This window comes from Cydia amplana, chromosome 14 (assembly GCF_948474715.1).
Source record: "Cydia amplana chromosome 14, ilCydAmpl1.1, whole genome shotgun sequence".
Classification (NCBI taxonomy): Eukaryota; Metazoa; Arthropoda; class Insecta; order Lepidoptera; family Tortricidae; genus Cydia; species Cydia amplana.
This window is the reverse complement of record NC_086082.1, coordinates 1302005-1323359: the sequence shown is the minus strand read 5'-3', so window position 1 is coordinate 1323359 and position 21355 is coordinate 1302005. Positions and strand designations below refer to the sequence as shown.

The following is a 21355-nucleotide window of genomic DNA, read 5'->3' as shown; positions in this document are numbered from 1 at the left end:
TTTTATCCCTTGATATTGTTAGGCCTCTGTAGGATAAGTTAGCTTATAAAACTATTATTTCTTGAGATGCCAAAGTTAAAATTGTAATTAATGCTACACTAATTATAATCACAAAAGTTGGTACGAATGTAATAAACGAAACATTGTTTTTCTGTCAAGTAAATTTGTACAGATCTACAACCTCATCATCAGGGGTCGGACAAAAAGTGCGGATGACGTAAAAATGACGTAATCTTGCACACAGGATGATGTTTGAGTTTGTATTTAACCTTCCGTGTGACATGTAGTAACAAAGTAGTATTAATGAAGTAACAAAAGAATCGTAAATAAATCCATGGAATTAATAATACAGGTGGTAGTGGTGATGTAGTGAATAAAATAAATTTCACGAAACTTGCCACAATATTCCAGTAAAGATGACATTTTAGAGCGTTTTCTTATACATTAGTAAATATAAATTTTAGCTAAATATAATCGTGAAGATACAATAGCTAAACAATAACGAAGTCAATTTATTGTTCATCTGATTGACAATGTGTCAGTCAAAAACGTACTTACTCATTTCAAGTGGCGATATCGTTTAATAAAGAGGTTGATAAATGATAATTGTTTATGAAAATCAAAAATACTATTTGAGATCATCCTATAAGTGGTTTGACGTCATCCGCACTCTTTGTCCGACTCCTGCTCATCATCTTCCTCGCGTTGTCCCGGCATTTTGCCACGGCTCATGGGAGCCTGGGGTCCGCTTGGCAACTAATCCCAGGAGTTGGCGTGGGCACTATTTTTTTTACTAATTACTTTTTTTTACTAATTGTACAGGTCTACAACCTAAAACCTTGCAAACCTTGTATTAAGAAATGAAGGGCAGGTCTTTAACCCTTTGAACGCTTTATGTCATAAACACAAACATCACTCACACGCCAACGTCCCGGGCGCAGGCGAGCTAATGTAAACCTTACTCGAAAGCAGGGATGTAGCGGATGCCGATTTTTTGACATCCGCGGACGCGGATGCGGATGTCAAAATAGGTACATAAAAAACGTCAAATATTACATTTTAGTAATTTTTATTTCAAAAAACCGGCCAAGTGCGGACTTGCGTTCCAAGGGTTCCGTACATTAAGTCCCACTCACGCTTGACTGCTCATTTCTAATATGTTTTTTTGGTTAATGACGCAACATCCCTGCTCGAAAGTGTGAAGGTTACTTTGACAGCGTCCGCCATAACACCTATAGTTGTCCGTGGCGCTGTGGGCACGACTAGTAATTTATTTATTTAATATATTTAATTCAGATAACAAGATCCATACATTACAATAAATTAAACTAAACTAAAACTATTTCTTAAATAACTAAATTTGCCTAACAGCACCTCTATTATGGTCTATTATGGTGGTAATGACGACTTTAGGCGTTCTTAGCGTTCAAAAGGTTAAGGTTAGTTATGAATATGAAGGCTGTTATATCCTCCTAAGGCCCAGCCATACAAATGATAAATCCAAAATTCTCCACTGCAATTTGAGCCTATAGTGCAGGAAATAGAGTTGATTTTGCTTTGTTTGGACGAAACAAAACAAATTCAACTCTGTTCCAATTGAATATGATTTAAATTTCATCGAACTGAATAAGTACTATAAGTAGGACCTTAGGTCTTAGGAGGATATAAATATATACCGTTGCATTAAATCGTATGAAAGATGCAATATGATATACTTCGTTTTTTTTAGCATTAGAAAAAAGGTAAACAATCTTGATGTGTCTTAATTGAAAAACATGTTTTAAAAATAAGTCACGGCAAATATGTAATAATTATGAATCTAATACGATCATTTATATTCTTCTGCTTCCATAAGTATAAGTTACTGATTTTTAAAAAGCATTTTTCAATTAAAAGACATGTCAAGATCGCTTACCTTCTTTCTAATGCTTAAAAAAACGAACTATAGTCATAGTGTTTTATTACGCTGTCCCTGTCATATTATGTTATAAAATTATAACTTTATTAGCTTACGTTGTTCCACAGTTATTTTTTGATCTTTTTGAGAGGAATCTATTCTGTTTATGCAGTTATAGGTACATAATAATTAAAAAAAATCAGAAAAAGAGTTAACTACTACTACTACTACTAATTAATAATACTATTTGATTTAGTTATGTTATGGAATAAATACTTATGTATGAGATTTATTTATCTTTGGGTAAGGTAAAAATGTTCCATGTTTTTTTTCATGGTTTGAAAATATGTCTCATGTCATAAAAAATACTTAATATATCTGCTTCTGCAGGCCATTTTACATCTTTAATTACTTTAATTTTCGAATATTTTATTTTTGTGTGATATTTTCATATTAAGGTATTATGCTACGTTTAGTGGTGAAGGTTACTTGTACTTGAATAAAATAATCTATTGTCACCCATTAACTATTATATATATCTAATGTATCAAATATATACATATAATAGAGGAATATTACGAGTAGGTATGCATTGGGTAATATTTTTAACTGCGGGCGGGGTATATTTATGAAGGTACAACTTTCAGTGATTGTGTCTGTCATATAGATCGTTTTTTTTAAATTAATAATGTATTGAAAGCTTCGTATAATATATATTTCGTCGCTGCTTTTGTTATCTTTTGAACGCCACACAACACGTCAAAACATTGAAAAATTATCCTGATGTACTGTTATTTCTATAAAAAAAACATTATCTTCTTTCAAAGTTGGTTAAAATTTATTGATTGATTGTTTTGTTTATTGGTAAAATTTGTTGTTTTACAAGTCAAGATCTTTACATATTTACATAATGAGATTAAAATAATATTGGTGTCCAAAAGGTAAAAAGTCTATGGAACATTGTAAATTAAATAAAGTTTGGTGTGGAAACATGATTTTTATTTATTTCATAGAGTTACATCTCTATATTTTGTCTAAAAACCTTAAAAATATTTACAAATGATTTTAAAATTTCTAAAAAATAAATAATTATAAAATATAATACTAAAATAAAACTAAATATAAAAAAGAAAACTAAAATATCCCAAATATCGCCGCTATACTTACTCAACCTCGTATCTGCAACAATCATTTGATGACAAAAACACCCGTATTCCGAATGAAAGAAAAGCGACATTTCCATCAAATGATTGTTGCAGATATGAGGTTGAGTAAGTATAGCGACGATATGGTCCTTAAGTACCATGCATTGTCCATTGTTAACTGAAGTCAATTCGTAAACCTTATTGTTATGATATAAAGGTCTACCGATAATCAGTTAAGTGTTGCTGTTAAGGCGGGAATCCACCAGTGTGCGGTGCGGCACAAGCATTTTTGTACTTACTGAATATTTAATCGCAGTGCCATAGCCGAGTGTCGCACACTAGTGGAATCCCGCCTTTAGTACATTTTAACATTAATTCCCTTATATTTTTTAACTTTTCGATTGAAGATCGACCAATAATCACCTTGGATGTGCCCCCAGAGCGCTAGCTGACACTCGCGGCTGACCACGACCTACTAAAGCGCTAAACGTCGCAAAAACGTCACTCACACGCCAAAAACATGCACAAGCGAACCAACTTATTATATAATATTAACCTTAAAATCATGAAGGTTACATTTAGCGTACGCCATACTGCGTTCTTGGAGCTATGGGCATTAACAACAACTACTATAAAGGATCAATCGCGCTAGAACGGTCCGGGTCCGGGCCGAGACGTCCGATATTTGATTTTCTATGACACGTGACGCTTTCTATAGAAAAAGTGTGACGCCTCGACCCGGACCCGAACCGTTCTAGTGTGAGTTATCCTTAGTGTTGTTGGCGTCCAAAAGTTACGCATTGACAGCCCTGAAGTACGCAGCGTTTATCTGCTCCAGGAAGATGAAAGTGAAGACCGTGTGGGGTCCTATCTTGAGGTAGGTCGGCAGGAACCCGCTCCAGAACCCTAGGATACCCTCCTTCTTTAGCACCTCCAATATTACGCCGACCATGCCTTTCTGCTCGCCGCCTTTTGCCGCGCTTTGCACTCTGAAATAATATGTCTTTCTTTGAAAATCTGTTTGATTTGTCATCACTTGCGGATCGGCCCAAATTCCGTAAACAACTAAAGAAAAGAAAGAAGGGTACATGCATTAAGGATTAGGCTAAAGATATGACTGAATGGGCTTGGCAACTGTCAAAGGTTTGCATAGATGGCGCCATCCTAGCTTGCCCCTTTTTCTATGAGATTTGGCTTAAAGGGCTGGCCTCCAGGGCATTAAAAAAGCAAAAATTTGACACAATTCTAGGGATTGACAGGGCAAGCTATGATGGCGCCATCTGCTAAATACTTCGACCGGCCAACCCCATTGATTTTTTAACCATGCCGAGGGGCAACGAAGCGACAGACAGACGACAGTAAAGAGAAGGAACATAGGGTCCCTGTCTCCCATTATCGGCAGCAGCATTTCTCTGTGGCTTGAACGTAGGACACTGATTTAAACTTTCACTATTTTTACACATTATTAAATTGTACAACGGGACTTAATCGCTTAAATTCTTTTAAGATTTACCTCCGACGTTTCGTGGTCTTCCCCGAGACCACGGGGACAACGCCGCCCTCGAAACGACGGAGGTAAAACTTAAATACGCGATTAAGTCCCGGTGTACAATTTAATAATATTGAACGTAGGAGCTAGGAGCCTAGTTTCACGTTCACGTCGTAGTTGCGCGGGACTCGCGGGAGTTTTATAAGATAGTGTAAAAGCTACAATGGATATAGGCACTCAGTTCGTTTTAACCTTGTCAATTGGTAGTGAAAAAGCAGAGGCGAAAAGGCCAGCTATCATAGACGCAGTAAAGTGATAAAGGAACATACTATTCCCAATCATTGGTAGGAGATTTTTTCTGGCCTGACCGTAGGAGCCTAGTTGTTCGCCGATGACGACCACTACGCGGGAGTTTCCCGTAAGCACTTACTTCGTTTTAACCTTGTCAAGCGGTAGTGAAGCAGCAGAGGTGATTAGGCCAGCGATCATAGACGCACTAAATTGATGGAACATAGTTTCGCCCATCATTGAGAGGAGCATTTATCTGGCTTGAGTGCAATAGGAGCCTATAGTCGCTTGAGCGTAGGAGCTTAGTTGTGCCCGTTGACGACCACTAATCGGGAGTTTCACAAGGTAGGTCAAATGGATAGGCACTCACTTAGTTTTAACCTTGTCAAGCGGTAGTGAAGCAGCAGAGGTGATTAGGCCAGCGATCATAGACGCAGTGAAGTGTAGTAACATAGTCTCCCCCATCATGGGCAGGAGCATTTCCCTGGCTTGAGCGTAGGAGCTTAGTTGGGCGCCGTTGACGACCGCCGCGCGGGAGACGGTGGCGGAGGCGCCGCGGAGTAACGTGCCCGCACCTTCCTCGCTGACCATTCTGTTGACAATGTCATCATTTATCCAACTATCGTCATCGTCTCGTTTTTATCACCGCACCTCCCGCCAAAGGAGCAAAGTTCATCCCCACTTAGAACCATGGCACACCAAGAATAAGCGGGCATCTCGCTCGTTTCTTCCCAGAACGTGCAGAATGTGGAATGACTTGCCTCCCGAGGTATTTCCTTTGCGCTACGACATGGGATTCTTCAAGAAGCGGGTATTTAGGGTTCTCAAGGGTCGGTAACGCTTAAGTGGCTCCTGTGATGTTGCTTATGTCCATGGGCGACGATGACCGCTTCCCATCAGGCGGCTCGTCTGCTCGTTTGCTATTACATTAAAAAAAAACTACTGGTGGATTCGCAGAAGTTTGGACACTTGGTCACGGGACCAATGTTCCTTTCCGTCTTGTCGATTAGGTACATAAGAATCCCTACGCTGGTATGCTTTTTTAGGCGTTTTCCTTCAAATAACAAACCGATTACCTTCGCAGACAATGAAACAAATACCTATAGCTGGTCAACCAAATCTTGTCAGTAAAAAAAGGCGCGAAATTAAAATTTTCTATGGGACGATATCTCTTCGCGCCTACATTTTTCAAATTTGCCGCCTTTTTCTACTGTCAAGATCTGGTTGACCAAGTATAATAAGTAAGAGATTTTACCCACACACGATCTTTACGTCTATACAAAGGACGAAACGACAGGCCAGGCATGGTGAATGGCGATGATTTTTTTTTAAAGGCGAAGGGTGTGCCGTGACGTAATCACCTCTGTGGTGGCTTATTGGTTGCGTTCCTCACCTTGCCTTACAGTGTTTCAAACAGTGTGTAAAAGTCAAAAATAGTCTGTAGAACAGAGAGATTAGCCGCTTCTACCCGCAACTGCCTTAAATGCCTAGAGCTAGTCGACAAGTATCATTAGTTGAGTTTAGAATCGACTGTTTAATTGTTGTTTTAATTAAATTTAATATTAGGCATAAGTAGTTCTAATGTTCATAAACTACCTAGATGTACGAGTAAGATTTATTTGCAATGCCCTAACAGGGTGCCATGTGTTCTCACAACCTTTTACTGTAACTACCATAATATGTACCATGGTTTCGCAATAAAGAATTCTATTCTATTCTAGAGAAGACAAACAGGATTGTCAATAAGTATAGGTACATACATTGTCAATAGGTAGGTATTTGCTGAGGTAGTCTATCATTATTGGCTTACCTCCCAAGCGCGTTGAAGACATGTGAGTAATTCCTTCGTTTCTCCGGTGGCAGGCGGCCATCGGCGGTCATTCTGACGAGCGCCACCTCGGCAGGGTTCCCCACTAGCGCGCCGATGCCGCCCGCCGTCATACCGATGAGGATCTTCATGGCGAAGTTCGGCGTTCCGTATGATCTGGGAATAAGAAAACAGATTGAAATCATAATAAAAAACTGGCCAAGTGCGAGCCGGACTCGCGCACAAAGGGTTCCGTAGGTACCATTACGCAAAAAACGGCAAAAAAATCAAGATTGTTGTAATATGGGAGCTCCACTTAAATATTTATTTTATCCTGTTTTTAGTATTTTGTTGTTATAGTGGCAACAGAAATACATCATCTGTGAACATCACGGTTCAGCCTAGAGCTCTAGCGGTAGAGATACAGCCTGCCCTAGTAGCACGGTCGCATTTTTATCGTTTATCACCATGCCTGTCACGTTCTAACAAGTATGTAAGTGCGAAAGTGACGGGCATAGTGATAGTCGATAAAAATGGAACCGTGCTGAGCCCGCTTGACAGACATAGTGACAGATCATCTTCTAGCATGTTATTCTTTGATATTTATTATTTAATTGGGAGGCCTTCAATTTAAGGCAGCATTGGTAACACGTATGTAACTTAATTCAGGTGTAATCTACACTACAAACCACAAGCTTAGTGGCAGGACCGCTCTTCGTACGCTGTCTCGTCGTATGTCTATCGGAATATTAGTAGCACTAACTTTGTGTATATATCGGTGATAGCGTTGAAGCTCCCGAGGCGTCCAGTAGTGTACGTGGCCTGCCGAAACAGCGCGGCGGAGATCCCGCTGTACAGGCCCGCCACACCCTCTTTTGAGACTACCTGTGAAATACGAGTAATCATCAAATTCATCATCTTGGCTCTGTATCCACGATAACAAAATGATAGTTCTATCATTTAGGTCAGCGGTTCTCAGTCTTTTTTTTGGACGGAACCCTTTTGGAAAGCGAAATACTTGATGGAACCCTACAATACGGTGGCGGCATAGTAAAATTTTTCGAGGCGACTAAAACATAGTGTTCTAAATTCTTGCGGAACCCTAGGGTTCCGCGGAACACACTTAAAGTAGGTATGGCTGATTTAGGTAATAACCAATCGTCCTGCTTTTGTGGCAAATTTGGAATTGGAGCAAACGAACCGCCATTTTAGTATCAACAGTTAAGAGTTAAGATCCACTTACAACGTCTGTATTGAGGGTATTCAAGAACTCCAGAGAAAAATCGACTTAAAGGGAAGAAAAGAAAAAAAAAATATTATCCAAAAAGAAATAGACAGATATTACACCGCTTTGCCACTTTACCGCGCGGTGGTTTAAAGTGTTTAAACGCCGAAAAAGTATGAGACCCACTTTGGTTATCGCTACATAACTTTGATGATTCTTATACCTATATGATGTGGCTAACCCAGTTTTCCAGAAGTACAATAAAGAAAAACTAAATAACATAATTTCACTCGCTGTCTCCAGTAGATGCATTCTGGTCTTCAGCAGGTCCATAGGCTGGACGTAGCAGGCTGCTATAATATACTTGGTCAAGCAGATCTTGTCAGTAGAAAAAGTCGGCAAATTAGAAAAATGTAGGCGCGAAGGGATATCGTCCCATAGAAAATTTGAATTTCGCGCCTTTTATTTACTGGCAAGATTTGCTTGACCAGCTATATGACCCAGCAGGCCGTAAACCTTACCTCCTTGGCCATCTTGACCATGGTGTAGTCCTTGGCGGCAGGCCCCAGCAGCTGCATTCTGGTCTTCAGCAGGTCCATGGGCTGGACGATGCAAATTGCCAGCATGCTGTAACATCGAGGTAAGTCGTATGAGGTAAACTGTGGCAATTAATTGACCGAAGCGTTAGCTTAGGTCTCCTATTTAAAGGGCTTATTACACTTATCCTGCCTTAGGTCTATGTTATTTGAAATAACAGTAGGAGGAAAGGACCGTATCCAGCGAAATGTATAATTATGTAATAAATAACCCCTCTAGATAATGATAACAAGCCTACTGATATGATATGCCTACGGGAAATTTCTAAATTTCCACATGGAAAAACTTCTCATATTTGTATTTGGGAATTTTCCATAAAGTTTGCCTTGTTTCGTGTGGACTTTTACTGAAACTTCCCAGAACTTTCAAATTTTTTGGAAACTGGAACTAGCTGTAGGTAAATAAACAATTAACTTAGGTACCTACCCGGCTGACCCCCCGAAAAGGAATTGGTAGAATGTGGGTATTTTCGTGATTCTTGATTTTGGTTTGTCTCCCATGTCTCACAGACTTCGATGCACATTTAGGTATTTATTAGTTTTATTTTGTATTAAAGTGGAATATATGGTTGGATGTGTAAAATTATGTAACACGGTACGGAGTCATGGTGTTTTTGCGTGTGACATTTTGTGTCAATAATTGAAGTTACTACTTATGGTTTTTTTAGTTTCACATCACTCAACCAAACTCAAACTCATTGAGGTTGAAACGCTCGAAGTTAATATTCTTTATGGAATGAACGTTTCTTCATCTCTATGAAAAGCAGAAAGCGGCAATTTCCGTCAGTAGAAAAGAGCGGCAAATTTAAAAAATGTAGGCGCGAAGGGTTATCGTCTCATAGAAAATTTTAATTTCGCGCCTTTTTCCACTGACAAACTTGTTTGACCGGCTATAGAGTCTGTGCGGAAAGAGAAGAGTCTGGGCCCAATACATTACACGACTCTTCTCTTTCCGAACAGACTCTACCTACTTTATTTAAACCTTAGACTCTAGGTCTATGTTGAGAAGATTTATTTATATTAGAGGTAAGTAGTAGAAGTAGAGTCCGACCAGTGAGTCGTGTCACAAAAAAAACGCGGGAATTTCAGTAAAAACCGCACCTGGCAATAAAATTACTATGAAATTAAATGACAGCTTGAAACTGACAGCTTATTTGATAGGAAAAAAAGTTGCCATATAAATAATTTAAAAAAATAGCTTGTGACACGGCTCGCTGGTCAGACTCTATGATTTACTTTACTTAAAGAGAAAGTTACGGTACGTCTTTACCTAAAATTTGCTTCGTTGGGACTTTCTACATGTAGAAAAAGGTTAATAAAACTATACTTAAACAATGTATTAAAAATCACAATGTAATATATAATGAGTTCTTTAATATTTAATAAATTATCTATCAGTGTAAAAATGTACATATATCTACAATACCTACACTTCTATGAAACAATATTATGACGGTAGGTATAAAATATTGTACCTATGTTATTGTTTAACTCTTTCAAAACTGGTATTAAAATAAAACAAAATAATCAAACACATACCTACGTTTTAAATAAATACAAAAAAACAAGCAAACATGTACATATCTACCTACATTAAGACGTTGACGTAAAATTCCACTCCAAGCAAAGCGAAGGACTTAAGAATCGTATTCAATTATCTACCTACCTTATCACAGTAATTAACTTCAATATACATAATAATAAGTTATTCGGCTTGAAGAAAATTCCTAATAGTGTTATCGTTTATCCTATAAAACATACTTATACCTATCAACGTAAACCATAAATAAAATAATTTTCAAAGATCAAAAATCAGTCATCTCACCATACTCGTACAAAAGGTACTCTAAGTTTTGTCAAACATAAAACATAATATAATATAAGTACTATGGTAAAGTTTTATTTTTACAAGATGAAACATTCGTTTACGAAGAAAAAGCTCATTCACCTTTTGCTACTCGCCACCGGTTAGACGCCTGCCGCAATAGTTGCTAAGCGGGGGAGGTGTTCAAAATGATCTTGACGCGACTTTATTGTCTTTATTGTTAAGAGAATAAGAGCGCGTCAAGGTAATTTTGAACACCTCGCCCGCTTAGCAGCTATTGCTGCTGACTATGTATTATGTTACCAGTATTCCTTGCTCAGTTATAGTTGACGTACTCCACACAAACTATACCCACGCTAGAAGTTCTTCTAGTTTAGAATAAGTAATTTCATAAATAAATAATAAATATTATAGGACATTCTTACACAGATTGACTAAGTCCTACAGTATGCTCAAGAAGGCTTGTGTTGTGATGGGTACTCAGACAACGATATATATAATATACAAATACATAAATACATAGAAAACACCCAAGACTCAGGAACAAATATCTGTGCTCACACAAATAAATGCCCTTACCGGGATTCGAACCCAGGACATCGGCTTCACAGGCAGAGTCACTACCCGCTAGGCCAGACCGGTCGTCAAACCATGGCAACATCCTAAATTATGCTAAAGGCGCATCCAGATATAACGGATGCGCTGTCAGCGCGCACGTATGCTTACTGTATACTTGTCCCTCAAATGATGCGAATCTTGCATGATTTGCGCTAATGGGGTTGGCATCTGTCAAAGATTTGCATAGATGGCGCCATCATAGCTTGTCCCTTTTTCTATGAGATTTGGCTTAAAGGGCAAGCATCCAGGGCATTAAAAAAAAACAAAAATTTGACACAATTCTGGGGATTGACAGGACAAGCTATGATGGCGCTATCTGCTAAATACTTCGACCGGCCAACCCCATTAGGTGCATCATAACCTCTACAGTCGTGTATTTAGGCTAAACTTAAGTAGAAGGCGTTGATCTGCTCCAATGCAATCAGCGTGAGCACAGTGTGGGGTCCAATCTTGAAGTATGTGGGCAGGAATCCGCTCCAGAGGCCGAGAGGACCTTCCTTCTTTATGACGCTTAGAATAACGCCGACCATGCTGGCTCTTGAACCGCCCTGTGCTGCGTTCTGGACTCTGTAAGACAGTAATGTATGTTTAATCTTTGATGATAATTATTATTGATAAAAATGCATGCCTTTCCTAAAACAAAGACAATGAAAAAATATCTTCCATTTTAGATTTTCTTAGATAAGGTACTGCGATGTAAGCAGCGACAGTATAGAGAGATGACTACAGATGTAGTGCATAAATATTTTCCATAGTTTTTTTGTCACGGAAACGCACGAACGTGTCTTGCTATTTCAGTCAGTCTCGGTACAAAAAGTTCTGAGGTTGACTGAAGTAGCATGACAAATACGAACGTTTCCGAGAAAATACGATGAAAAACAATTATGTACGAAATATCTGTAGGTACCGGCAGATACCGCTGAGGAGACAGTGTGGAAGCGGATCTGCGTCAGCTTCAAGCCGATAATTGGCAGGAAACGGCGCAGGATCGGCAAAAGTGGTGTGCTCTCGTCTCAGAGGCCAAGATCCTCTTTGGGTCGCTGAGCCATATTATATTAGTTAGTTTTATCTGTAGGTACCTTGAAATTCGGTCACGCTAAATGAAATAAAAGTCGAGCGTGAAATGCGCGCCAATCACCAAGACGATTGTCAATGTCGTATCAAAACCAGTCCAAACCATAACAAGTTGGTTAAATCTGAACCGGGTTCCTGTTTATGTCGAGTTGCCGGCACCTCTATGCCTTTGCAGTATTTAGATTATCAAGATAAAATGCAGACTTACTTCGTCTTGACCTTGTCGAACGGCAGGGACGCGCTCGTCGCAAGGAAGCCGGCTATCATGGACGCGCAGAAGTGGAGGGGGATGCCGTCCCCCATTTTAGGCAGCAGCGCTTCACGAGCCTACGAGCATCAATATAGTCATCGTTCACACATGTATAGTAAAGGCACAACACACGGCTTTCGACATAACGCACGGGCCGGGCTAAATTCTATACATTGTTATTTTTTTTTTGTATAAACTACGAGCATTTATTGTAATAAGACTTTAGTATAAGATTAAAACTAATTACTATACCCTGTCCGGGTTCATGTTCACATATGTGTACCTTGTATACTTATAATGTTGTACATGATTGCAATGATTAAATGATTAAATTGTTGAAGGTAGGTAAACACATAGATTATGTATATGGTTAAACACGTAAGATCTTTAAATCTCGTTGAGTTCCACTAAGAGATTCAATCTCGAGTCGAGAGTCAGATGGTGGGTTCTCAAAACGCGTATGGTGCCACTAAAAGCTTTAACAATTCCGAGGTTTGAATTGATCTCGGCAGCGATATTAGGCAAGCGGTTACCTGCCCAAGAAAGAAGTAGTACTTACCTAAGGAGGCAAAGTGATAAAGACAAAGATGAGAGAGACAGAGAAAGAACATTACCTGGGCATAAGTACCAAGCTGGGCAGCGTTGAGTACGGCGGCGCGCGCGGCGGTGGCCGACGTTCCGCGCATCAGGGTCAATGCGCCTTCCTCCTTGATCATTCTGTGGATTGTCGATTAGCTTAAGTCAGGGATCTCCAAACTTTTTTACCTGAGGGCCATGTAGCGCCTCAGAAACTTTCGCGCGGGAGGAACCCCTGGAGCCTGGGTCCCGCGGGCCGGACGCTTTGGGTGTCGGCGGGCCGGATTGGAACGCGTCGCGGGCCGAGTTTGGAGAGCCCTGGCTTAAGTCATAAATATTTTTATCGCTTGTCACCATGCCTGTCACGTTCTAACAAGTATGTAAGTGCGAAAGTGACAACATAGTGAAAGGCGATAAAAATGTAACCATACTGCGCCCGCAGGAATTCAGATTAACGACTTGTTACTGTTTTGATACGTCTTGAAGTTCGCTCACGCTGTTTGGTGCACGCGAAATGAAGTTGTGGGTACAATACATAAATAATTATATTATATATATATATATAGGTACTACATCGACTGACATCGTGTGTTGTCAAGAAACGGTGACATTGTTCCGATAGGAACAGTTTGCGATCGACTGACACTCTGCGATTAAACAGAGGACATGCCCTGACAAGGGCAGTTTAGTTTGCTCTGATAAGAGCACACTGGAGCGAACATCTCTGTCCTACCAACACTCGGCTACTTTTCTAAGAAGTTCTCAGGACGATATAAAACTGCTCTTATAAAGAAGAAAACCGAGAGTTATCAAGAGAGAACCTTTGCAAGAAGAAGTTGTTGTACTCACCTTTTTTTTATTATTATTTATTATTAACATACAGTACAAGGCTTAAATCTATACAGATCCCTGCAAAACTGTATTTACAGTTTGCCTGCAGGTAAGAGTCTCTACTTACACAATGACATATTATATTTTTAAGTACGTATATTATAGTTATTATATTTTATCTCAACACTTGAGTGACACTTGCACGTGTGCAATTATCACTTAAGTGTTTGCAGTAGGTACAGTTTTAATTTACTTTTAAATTTTTTCTTATTTGGCTCATGCCGTATATTACCTGGCAAGAGCATTGAACACATTAGTGTAATTCCGTCGCTGTTCGACAGGCAAGCGGCCATCAGCAGTCATCCGAACCAGTGCTACTTCAGCGGGGTTGCCAACCAGCGCGCCGACGCAACCGGCTACCACGCCGATCGCCAGCTTCACGCCGAAATTCGGCACGCCGTAGTTACTGCATATAACACACATGTAAAATAAGAAATTGATTAGACTCTGACCACGTTAACTTTGTACAAATTTGGTAACTTGCTATGTACTCGTATGTATGTAAGGGTCAAGTCTATGCAAGCTAAATTAGAAACACTTCTCATTTTTCGATTGAGCTGGATGTTTACAAACATATGAGTTGGGTGACATTGCAATATTATGGGACCATCGAGCTGATCTAATGATAAACACAGGAGGTGGTCGTGGGAACTCTGTGTTAGAATTGCCTATTGAAAGAAAAGTACAACCAGCAACAAAAAACTTAATGTCAAGACAGTTCGACGTGTGTTGATTGTTCTGCAAGGTACTGTTTTGTGATTGCCAATAGGGATGATGACACATGTTGAATTTTATAACAAAATCTAGTAAAATATATAGCAAACGAGCAATTTATCACAATAATGTGGATATTAAAATAAAATATTGAAAAATTACAAAAATACAGGACCTGAAAGTTTCAAAATTTAAGTTTTTTTTCACTTCCAAAAACGATAAAAGTAAGGGTACCATTCGATTCCTTACATTTCATGCAATAAAATATTGTACAGCAACTATATACATAAACGCAATATTTCACCGACAAAAACGCAATTTACTTGTTTTGTCCATACTACAAGATGGGCGATGACGTCACGGCCCTTGGCCGTTTTGTATAGGGCGTTTCGCGAGTGAAGTGCGACTGTCGGCCTTTGACTACAATTTCTGACTTTTGTGTTACTTTAATGCAATGGGTCCCATATAGACATTTGATCCTAAAAACAAACCCGATCGATTGATACCATAAAAAAAATAATAGTCATGTAGCCTATTGTTGTTGATTGTCACACTCACGCAGTATAGACGTCAGTGATGTAGGTAAAACAGCCGAGCCGGCCAGTGGTGTAGGTGGCCTGTCGGAACAGCGCGGCTGACAGTCCTACGTACAGGCCTCCGGCACCCTGGCTGCTTACCACCTGAAACCGATATCATTCAGACATGAAAGTCAGAAATCAGACATATTTATTTATGCTAATATGGCACATTTTCGGTGAAGCAAAACATCGTGAGGAAACCGGACTAATCCCAATAAGGGCCTAGTTTACCCTCTGGGTTGGAAGGTCAAATGGCAGTCGCTTTAGTAAAAACTAGTGCCCACGCCAATTCCTGGGATTAGTTGCCAAGCGGACCCCAGGCTCCCATGAGCCGTGGCAAAATGCCGGGACAACGCGAGGAAGATGATGATGACACATGAAACATAATTTTGTCAATCCAAAATCACACGTTGGTACGAAAACTAAAGCGCAGATTTACTGCTCTACCAGTAGATTTACTGACTCCCTAAGTGTTCCTTGAATTAACAGTTTGAATCTAGTTTGGGCAGTTTCGAGAAGGTTCAATGAAAATTTGGACGTAGCGTTATGAGCGAAAATTGCAACATTAATTTACTGATGTTTTTCTTTAACAATAAGTTTTCGTCGTACCTCTCTGGTCATGGATATCATGGTGACATTCTTGCCAGCCGTGCCGAGAAGCTGCATGCGGGTTTTCACTAGATCCATGGGCTGGACGACACTCGTGGCACACATACTGAAATAATTATTGACGCCATATTACGAAAATGCAATATTGTAATTTGCTACATCTAAAATGTCCGTATTTTCCTCAACATTTCAGTTTATTGGACAGTTTAACCAGTTTCAGTGGATTGGGTTCGCTGTGGCCCGGTGGCCGAATGGCACAGGCACCTGCCGCGATAGCAGAGGACGCTGGTTCGATTCCAGCCTGGGGCACTGGAGTTGGTCACTTTTTCTTAGTATATGACATTTATTTAAAGTTTATTGGACAGTTGTTTACAATTTTGACCATTTAGCTATTAATGCATATTTATGTAGGTACTAGATATGTTTCTTTGGCGCGTCATTGTGAATTTTGTCGGAATGCACGAAGGTTGATATTGGTTTGTAGCCGCACGCGTCAATCTACGTCTTTGGCGCACAAAGGCCTCAAAGGGACTCTTACGATAGATGTCGCTAAGCGTCCCTCTAAGGCGCATAAGAAGGATATGGTGAAAATATTCGCTGTCATCGGGTAAGTCTCGGTAGCTAAGTCGGTAGCGCGGAGGGCTATAGTATCCCGTAGTCTTCGAGTCTTGCCCGAGACAGTCAATATTTGCATATTTCTTTTATTTTTAAACATTGTATTATTAATTACTTGCCCACTAAGGCCTCCGAACACGAACCGGAGACCTCCTGGTATGGTCTTCATGTCCCCTATAGTTTCGGCAGGCATGGTGGCTGTGAGATTAAACAGTAATACTCCTAAGTATGCAACTCATTCCCTTCCTCTAAACGAGAGGATTATTTCTTGAGTTTTTAAGCACCTGAAAAAAATAATACACGGAATAAGCGAACAGTTTTAGTTCTTATGGAGCAAAGAGGACTGGTGTAGATTATTGAAATAATTAAATTATTATATACATATACGACTGCATAATCATTTGATGATCGTCGTTTGTCTAGATAGTACTGTCGTTATGGCATAAAACAAACACAAACACTGGGGCACAAATGCCCCATAATTTATGTTATGATCAGTCCCGGTTTTTGTTGCAGCAATATATCAGATTTATGCATACCGAAATATGCCATTTTGCATAAACAATAGGTACTTCGGTAACTTCGGTTTATTATATAAGTACTTAGATATGTTATTGAATTAATTACCTTGTCGTGATTAAAAACAATGTTTACGACACAACATAAAATATTATTTTTACATGGTAGTAGGTACAGTCACCATCATATATCAGAGCGGCCAAGGTGCTCATAAATATCTGAGCACGTCTCTATTGTCAAGGCGTTAAAGTGCTTGTTCAGATATTGTGAACACCTTGGCCGCTCTAATATGTCTGATGACGACTGTACCTAGCCTAGCTTTGAACTTCGTTTCCGCAAAATGATGTTGTTAATTACTAACAGATTCTATGTACTTCCTCGGAAGCCCGATTCAGATAAAACAAATTATTACGATTTTGATCTTATTTTGATACGACCTTGAAGATTTTCTATTTCGCAAGCACCAATCAGCCTGAGCGATTGCTCAGACTGATTGGTGCTTGCGAAATAGAACGAAAGTCGTAGGTACATGAGATGCGCGCCAATAAGCAAGATGATCGTCAGGGTCGTATCAAAACCTATTCGAAACCATAACCAATTGTTGCATTAGAATCGCCCTCCACCGCCAGGCTAACGGCCTGGCCACGACATTGCGCGACTGGCTTCGGCTAAGGCGACAAACATAGGTGGGAACGAAAGGTCCGAAGTCTAGGGGGAGGCCTTTGCCTAGCACTTAAAACTCTTAAAAGGCTATTAAAAAAACTGGGAGAGAGATGATTTAAAATATTCAAATAGGTACTGCATGACGTAAATGTTCTAGACTAGGTATTGACTTTGGTGACACCTGTCTGCCCCAATATAGTTTTCTACTATTAGCATTGTGTTGTCAAATAAATTGTGTTATTTTTATAAATTAAAACTGCTACATAATGCGTCGCACCAAAACAAAACTAAAATTGATAAACAAAAATGTAACTAGGATATTAACGAAACTATATTATTATTTATTTATTTATCTAATCACGAATAAACAGATAATTCAAGAGTTTTTGCATTTTACTATTTTACCTACCTTGACGTTTCGGACCGTTTGTTGCATTTTCTAGATTTCTACAACTAGGTGTAAAGTACAGTCTATTCATGTTTTGTCTCTCTTTTATTTTAAAATACACTGTTTAAATTAAATCTACTTAATATCAAAAATTCAAGATGATGTTTATTTTCAGATCAATTTAAGTTTGATCAAACAAAAAATTTTATCTGATTCAAAATTTAATAGATTTTTGAGTCAAAATAGACGATAACCTTAATAATTTATTTACACCTTGACACCACACCTTAAGGTTTAAATTGCACTAACTCACCTTCAACACGGCGGAGGTGCGTCTCAACCAATGTCATTATAAAGACAGACTGATAAACTGAGCGAAGTGAGCGCTACTTGACTTGCAGATAGCAATTATATCCTGATCGGATTGATACTTTGGACTTCGATCGCACATTTAGTACTATGAGTTATGACTATTAATTGACGTATTTTAAACCTAATTGCAACGATTTAAGGCTCACCAATGATCAGCGCATGTAATTCAAGGAAAAGTATCCAATGCACAAAAATTTGTCAATGAAATTTGAACTTTCTGTCAAAAAGCGAAAGTCATTCATTGAAATGGATTTTTTTGAGGATGGATTCATTTCGCTTAGCTACTTCCAGTTATACTATGTGTTGATCGGTTTTTACACGTTTTACTATCGTTTCCTATTCTGTTGCACCGTCACACCGACTGAGCCAATTTATATAAGATAGGGATCTTTATTGCGTACCAGGTATGTTACCAGACATAAGATATAGCACGCAATTTTTCTTGCCACACCTAAACTAATAAAATAGTTAATATGTGACGTTATCTATGAAAAGGGACCTTATTGTCGATGGCGCTTACGCCATTATTAACGATGCTCCGGTATAAATACAATGCCGCGCGACACTGTGCGGCGTAAGCGCCATCGACAATAAGGTCCCTTTTCATAGATAATGCCCCATATATTAACATAAGTATGCTGTCAAATTAATTGTTAGGTATGAGTCATTCTCAAAAAATATATCTGCGGTGTAATTGCCGCGACCCATACAAAATGTATGAACAGAGTCGTGGCAATTAGACGCAACCGCAGACATATTCTCAGAGAATGACCCACCCCTATATAACGGTTAAGAATTGTCTTACAATACCTAACCTAACATCAATATTTTCGCTCATGTTTGAGAAAAACCTCTGTATTAACATTAAAAACATCATAATGTGAAAAAACGCTCTGTAACGGTTTTTCCTCTGGACTTCAGTTAATTTTCCAGTATCGCCGTCTCTTTCCCCCTTAATCAAATTTCCGCCAAACACTTCATCAATCCATTCAAATAAATACTGACCTACAACGCACTGTGTACAAAACTTGAACTTTGTAACTTGACCTCGACGCGCGATTAAAAACTTACCTTATCACAAACGCGGAAAGTTTATATTCCTTCATCGATTTCTTCAATCATGTGTTTAACACGCGTGTTAATCGATACAATACCTTAAATTTTAGGAAAAAAGGGTGGTTGGTTTTATTGAGAAATTTAGTTCATGATGCTACATCATAATTAGTTTCCAATGATAACGTCATTCGTCATTTATTGACACAATATTGTGGTACAAAGTTTAAGAGCCAACAGGAGTGGTCATTTCTCCATACAAACGTACTCGACTGTTTCCTCCGTGGGTTTTGAAGCAAGAGCAATGATTTTTTCAACACAGATTAATTTTGTCAATATCTGTGTCGGACCGTTTTGCTTTTTTTGATATGTTTGTTTTTTAAGGCGCTAGAGCCCTTCAAAAATGGCCAAAATGGCCTAATTGACTATGCCGCAATGAGAGGCGTGCTATTCAAAACTGACATCAATTAGTCAAAAAAGCAAAACGGTCCGACACAGATAATGTCATAATCATTTAGATTTCCAAATTTGGTTACGATTGGTTAAGTTTTGGAGGAGGAAACAGTCGAGTACGAAACCTCGATTTTTGAGATTTTTACGCAGGATTTTTCGCCTTGTCCTTATCGCACTAGTTTTAGGAGCCGCTTCCGTTAGCGAGACGGGTATATTTACCTAAAATATTTAAATCTTAGCTCGTGTTGGCTCTTAATTGTTTTACCACAGCACCGGTACCGAATCCGGAAAGAAGCGCGTGCGACATTCCAACCGAAGGTCGCGGGACTCGCAATGATATTATATAACCATAGATAGGTTATACTCATACTTGAGGAGCACAAAAAATATTTCCATATTTATTTCTGAGCCTACGAAGAAATCTGTTATTTTTGATTAAGTAATTTTCACATCCCATCCATCTTTGTCACACTCGTTGTTAAACATCGTCGTCTATTTCTCTTTCGGTGTGCACGTGCACATTTCTCGCTTGTCCAGCCGCGACTAAAGGCAACTTGTCCAATTTGTCACAAGTTAAGCGCTTCAAATTTTGAATGTCTATAACCTATCTTGAGTTATAAATCATTGGGGACTCGCGGGTTCATATACCGACTTACGACTCGAACCAGGGGGGCGATGTTTGAAGGTCGATCGCTCGATTTCGTCACTCGAAAATCGGTGTAAAACGACGAAATGCTAATTTTTGAAAAAGCGAGCGATCGACATTGGGAATCTAGTGGTAGGTATCAATTGGCCATTCGTTTTAAATTCTATTAGTAGATGCCTAGTAGGGCTAGTAGTGAAGATATTATTAGGCGAAATACACGAAATCGAGCGGTCGAAATTCAAAAATCGGCCCCCAGTTACATAATAACTTACATTATGTTACATAGTAACTTACTTGGAACATTATCGTGAACCGTGAAGGAAAAAATGTGAGGAAACATGGACTAATCCCAATAAAACCTACAGAGTTTTAAACTAGTTTACGGTTTTGAACTAGTTTTGATACAACCTTGATGGCGTCGATTGGCACGCACGCTTTTCTCACGCACGAGTTTCACTTAATTTCGCATGCACCAATCAGGGGGGTCAATTTCTGAACACGATTTTTTTTCTGTCCGTGATGAAAATCGCGGGTTAGCATCAGACAATACTTACCAATTTTTTTTTACATAAAGAAGTCACACTTTCACACCGAGTTCCATATGAATTCACTGATTAGTTGGTTTTTAGAGTACACATAAAAATACCTAAAGGCTCAAATTACTACTCCCGTGCCCTGTCCGGAATCTACTTTTGAGCATAATGAAAAATCCTACGAAAAATTCTACATTAGTATCACTAATTTAGTGTCAAATACTTAAACTAGATGATATTTACTATCACTGAGCACATATACTATTAACTTCATTGTGGTAAATAACTCGTGATCGATGTTTAAATTTTGTCCGAGCGCGCGAGTAAAATTTCATCGGCAAAACTCAAAGGGCTCTGACAGCCGACGTTTGTATTTGAACCGCCTCGTGTCCCGCCTCACCTGTACTGGCAGTATTTGGCTGTCTCTCAAAGCAAGCGGATGTAAGTCAAGCCGCGGCGTGTTCGAGCAAATCGCGTAAGTATTTCGGAATCCGGGTGGGCGACAATTTTTTTCTAATTTCGATGCCCCTT

The 21355-nt window shown here is 39.2% G+C and overlaps 3 protein-coding genes across 3 annotated transcripts in view; 1 reads left to right on the top strand and 2 right to left on the bottom strand.

Moving 5' to 3' along the window:
* The window catches only part of LOC134653924 (glutathione S-transferase 2-like), a 124381-nt gene that overhangs the window by 6595 nt on the left and 96431 nt on the right, over nt 1–21355 (top strand). The gene's annotated exons all lie outside the window — the stretch shown is intronic.
* LOC134653879 (mitochondrial 2-oxoglutarate/malate carrier protein-like) lies at nt 3823–9036 on the bottom strand. Its single transcript, XM_063509240.1, has 6 exons — nt 8875–9036; nt 8373–8478; nt 7390–7511; nt 6630–6803; nt 5190–5411; nt 3823–4031 (listed from the first exon to the last, which is right to left on the bottom strand). Exons 1-6 carry the CDS (start codon nt 8946–8948, stop codon nt 3836–3838), a joined length of 894 nt encoding a protein of 297 aa, XP_063365310.1. The 5' UTR covers nt 8949–9036; the 3' UTR covers nt 3823–3835.
* Nucleotides 11242–16453, bottom strand: LOC134653878 (mitochondrial 2-oxoglutarate/malate carrier protein-like). Its single transcript, XM_063509238.1, has 7 exons — nt 16317–16453; nt 15583–15688; nt 14954–15075; nt 13914–14087; nt 12829–12931; nt 12173–12291; nt 11242–11457 (listed from the first exon to the last, which is right to left on the bottom strand). The coding sequence occupies exons 1-7, from the start codon at nt 16388–16390 to the stop codon at nt 11268–11270; spliced, it is 888 nt and encodes a 295-aa protein (XP_063365308.1). The 5' UTR covers nt 16391–16453; the 3' UTR covers nt 11242–11267.

Bases quoted from the DNA above. Each gene is read 5' to 3' on its own strand.
- LOC134653879 (XM_063509240.1), bottom strand. From the start codon at position 8,948: ATGGGAGACAAACCAAAATCAAGAATCACGAAAATACCCACATTCTAC. The intron at 8,479-8,874 runs GTAGGTACCTAA...TCGATGTTACAG, and splicing joins CTTTTCGGGGGGTCAGCCGG to CATGCTGGCAATTTGCATCG. The intron at 5,412-6,629 runs GTAAGCCAATAA...CATTGTCAACAG, and splicing joins GTCTTCAACGCGCTTGGGAG to AATGGTCAGCGAGGAAGGTG.
- LOC134653878 (XM_063509238.1), bottom strand. From the start codon at position 16,390: ATGCCTGCCGAAACTATAGGGGACATGAAGACCATACCAGGAGGTCTC. The intron at 15,689-16,316 runs GCAAGTAATTAA...TAATTATTTCAG, and splicing joins GTGTTCGGAGGCCTTAGTGG to TATGTGTGCCACGAGTGTCG. The intron at 12,932-13,913 runs GTAATATACGGC...GACAATCCACAG, and splicing joins GTGTTCAATGCTCTTGCCAG to AATGATCAAGGAGGAAGGCG.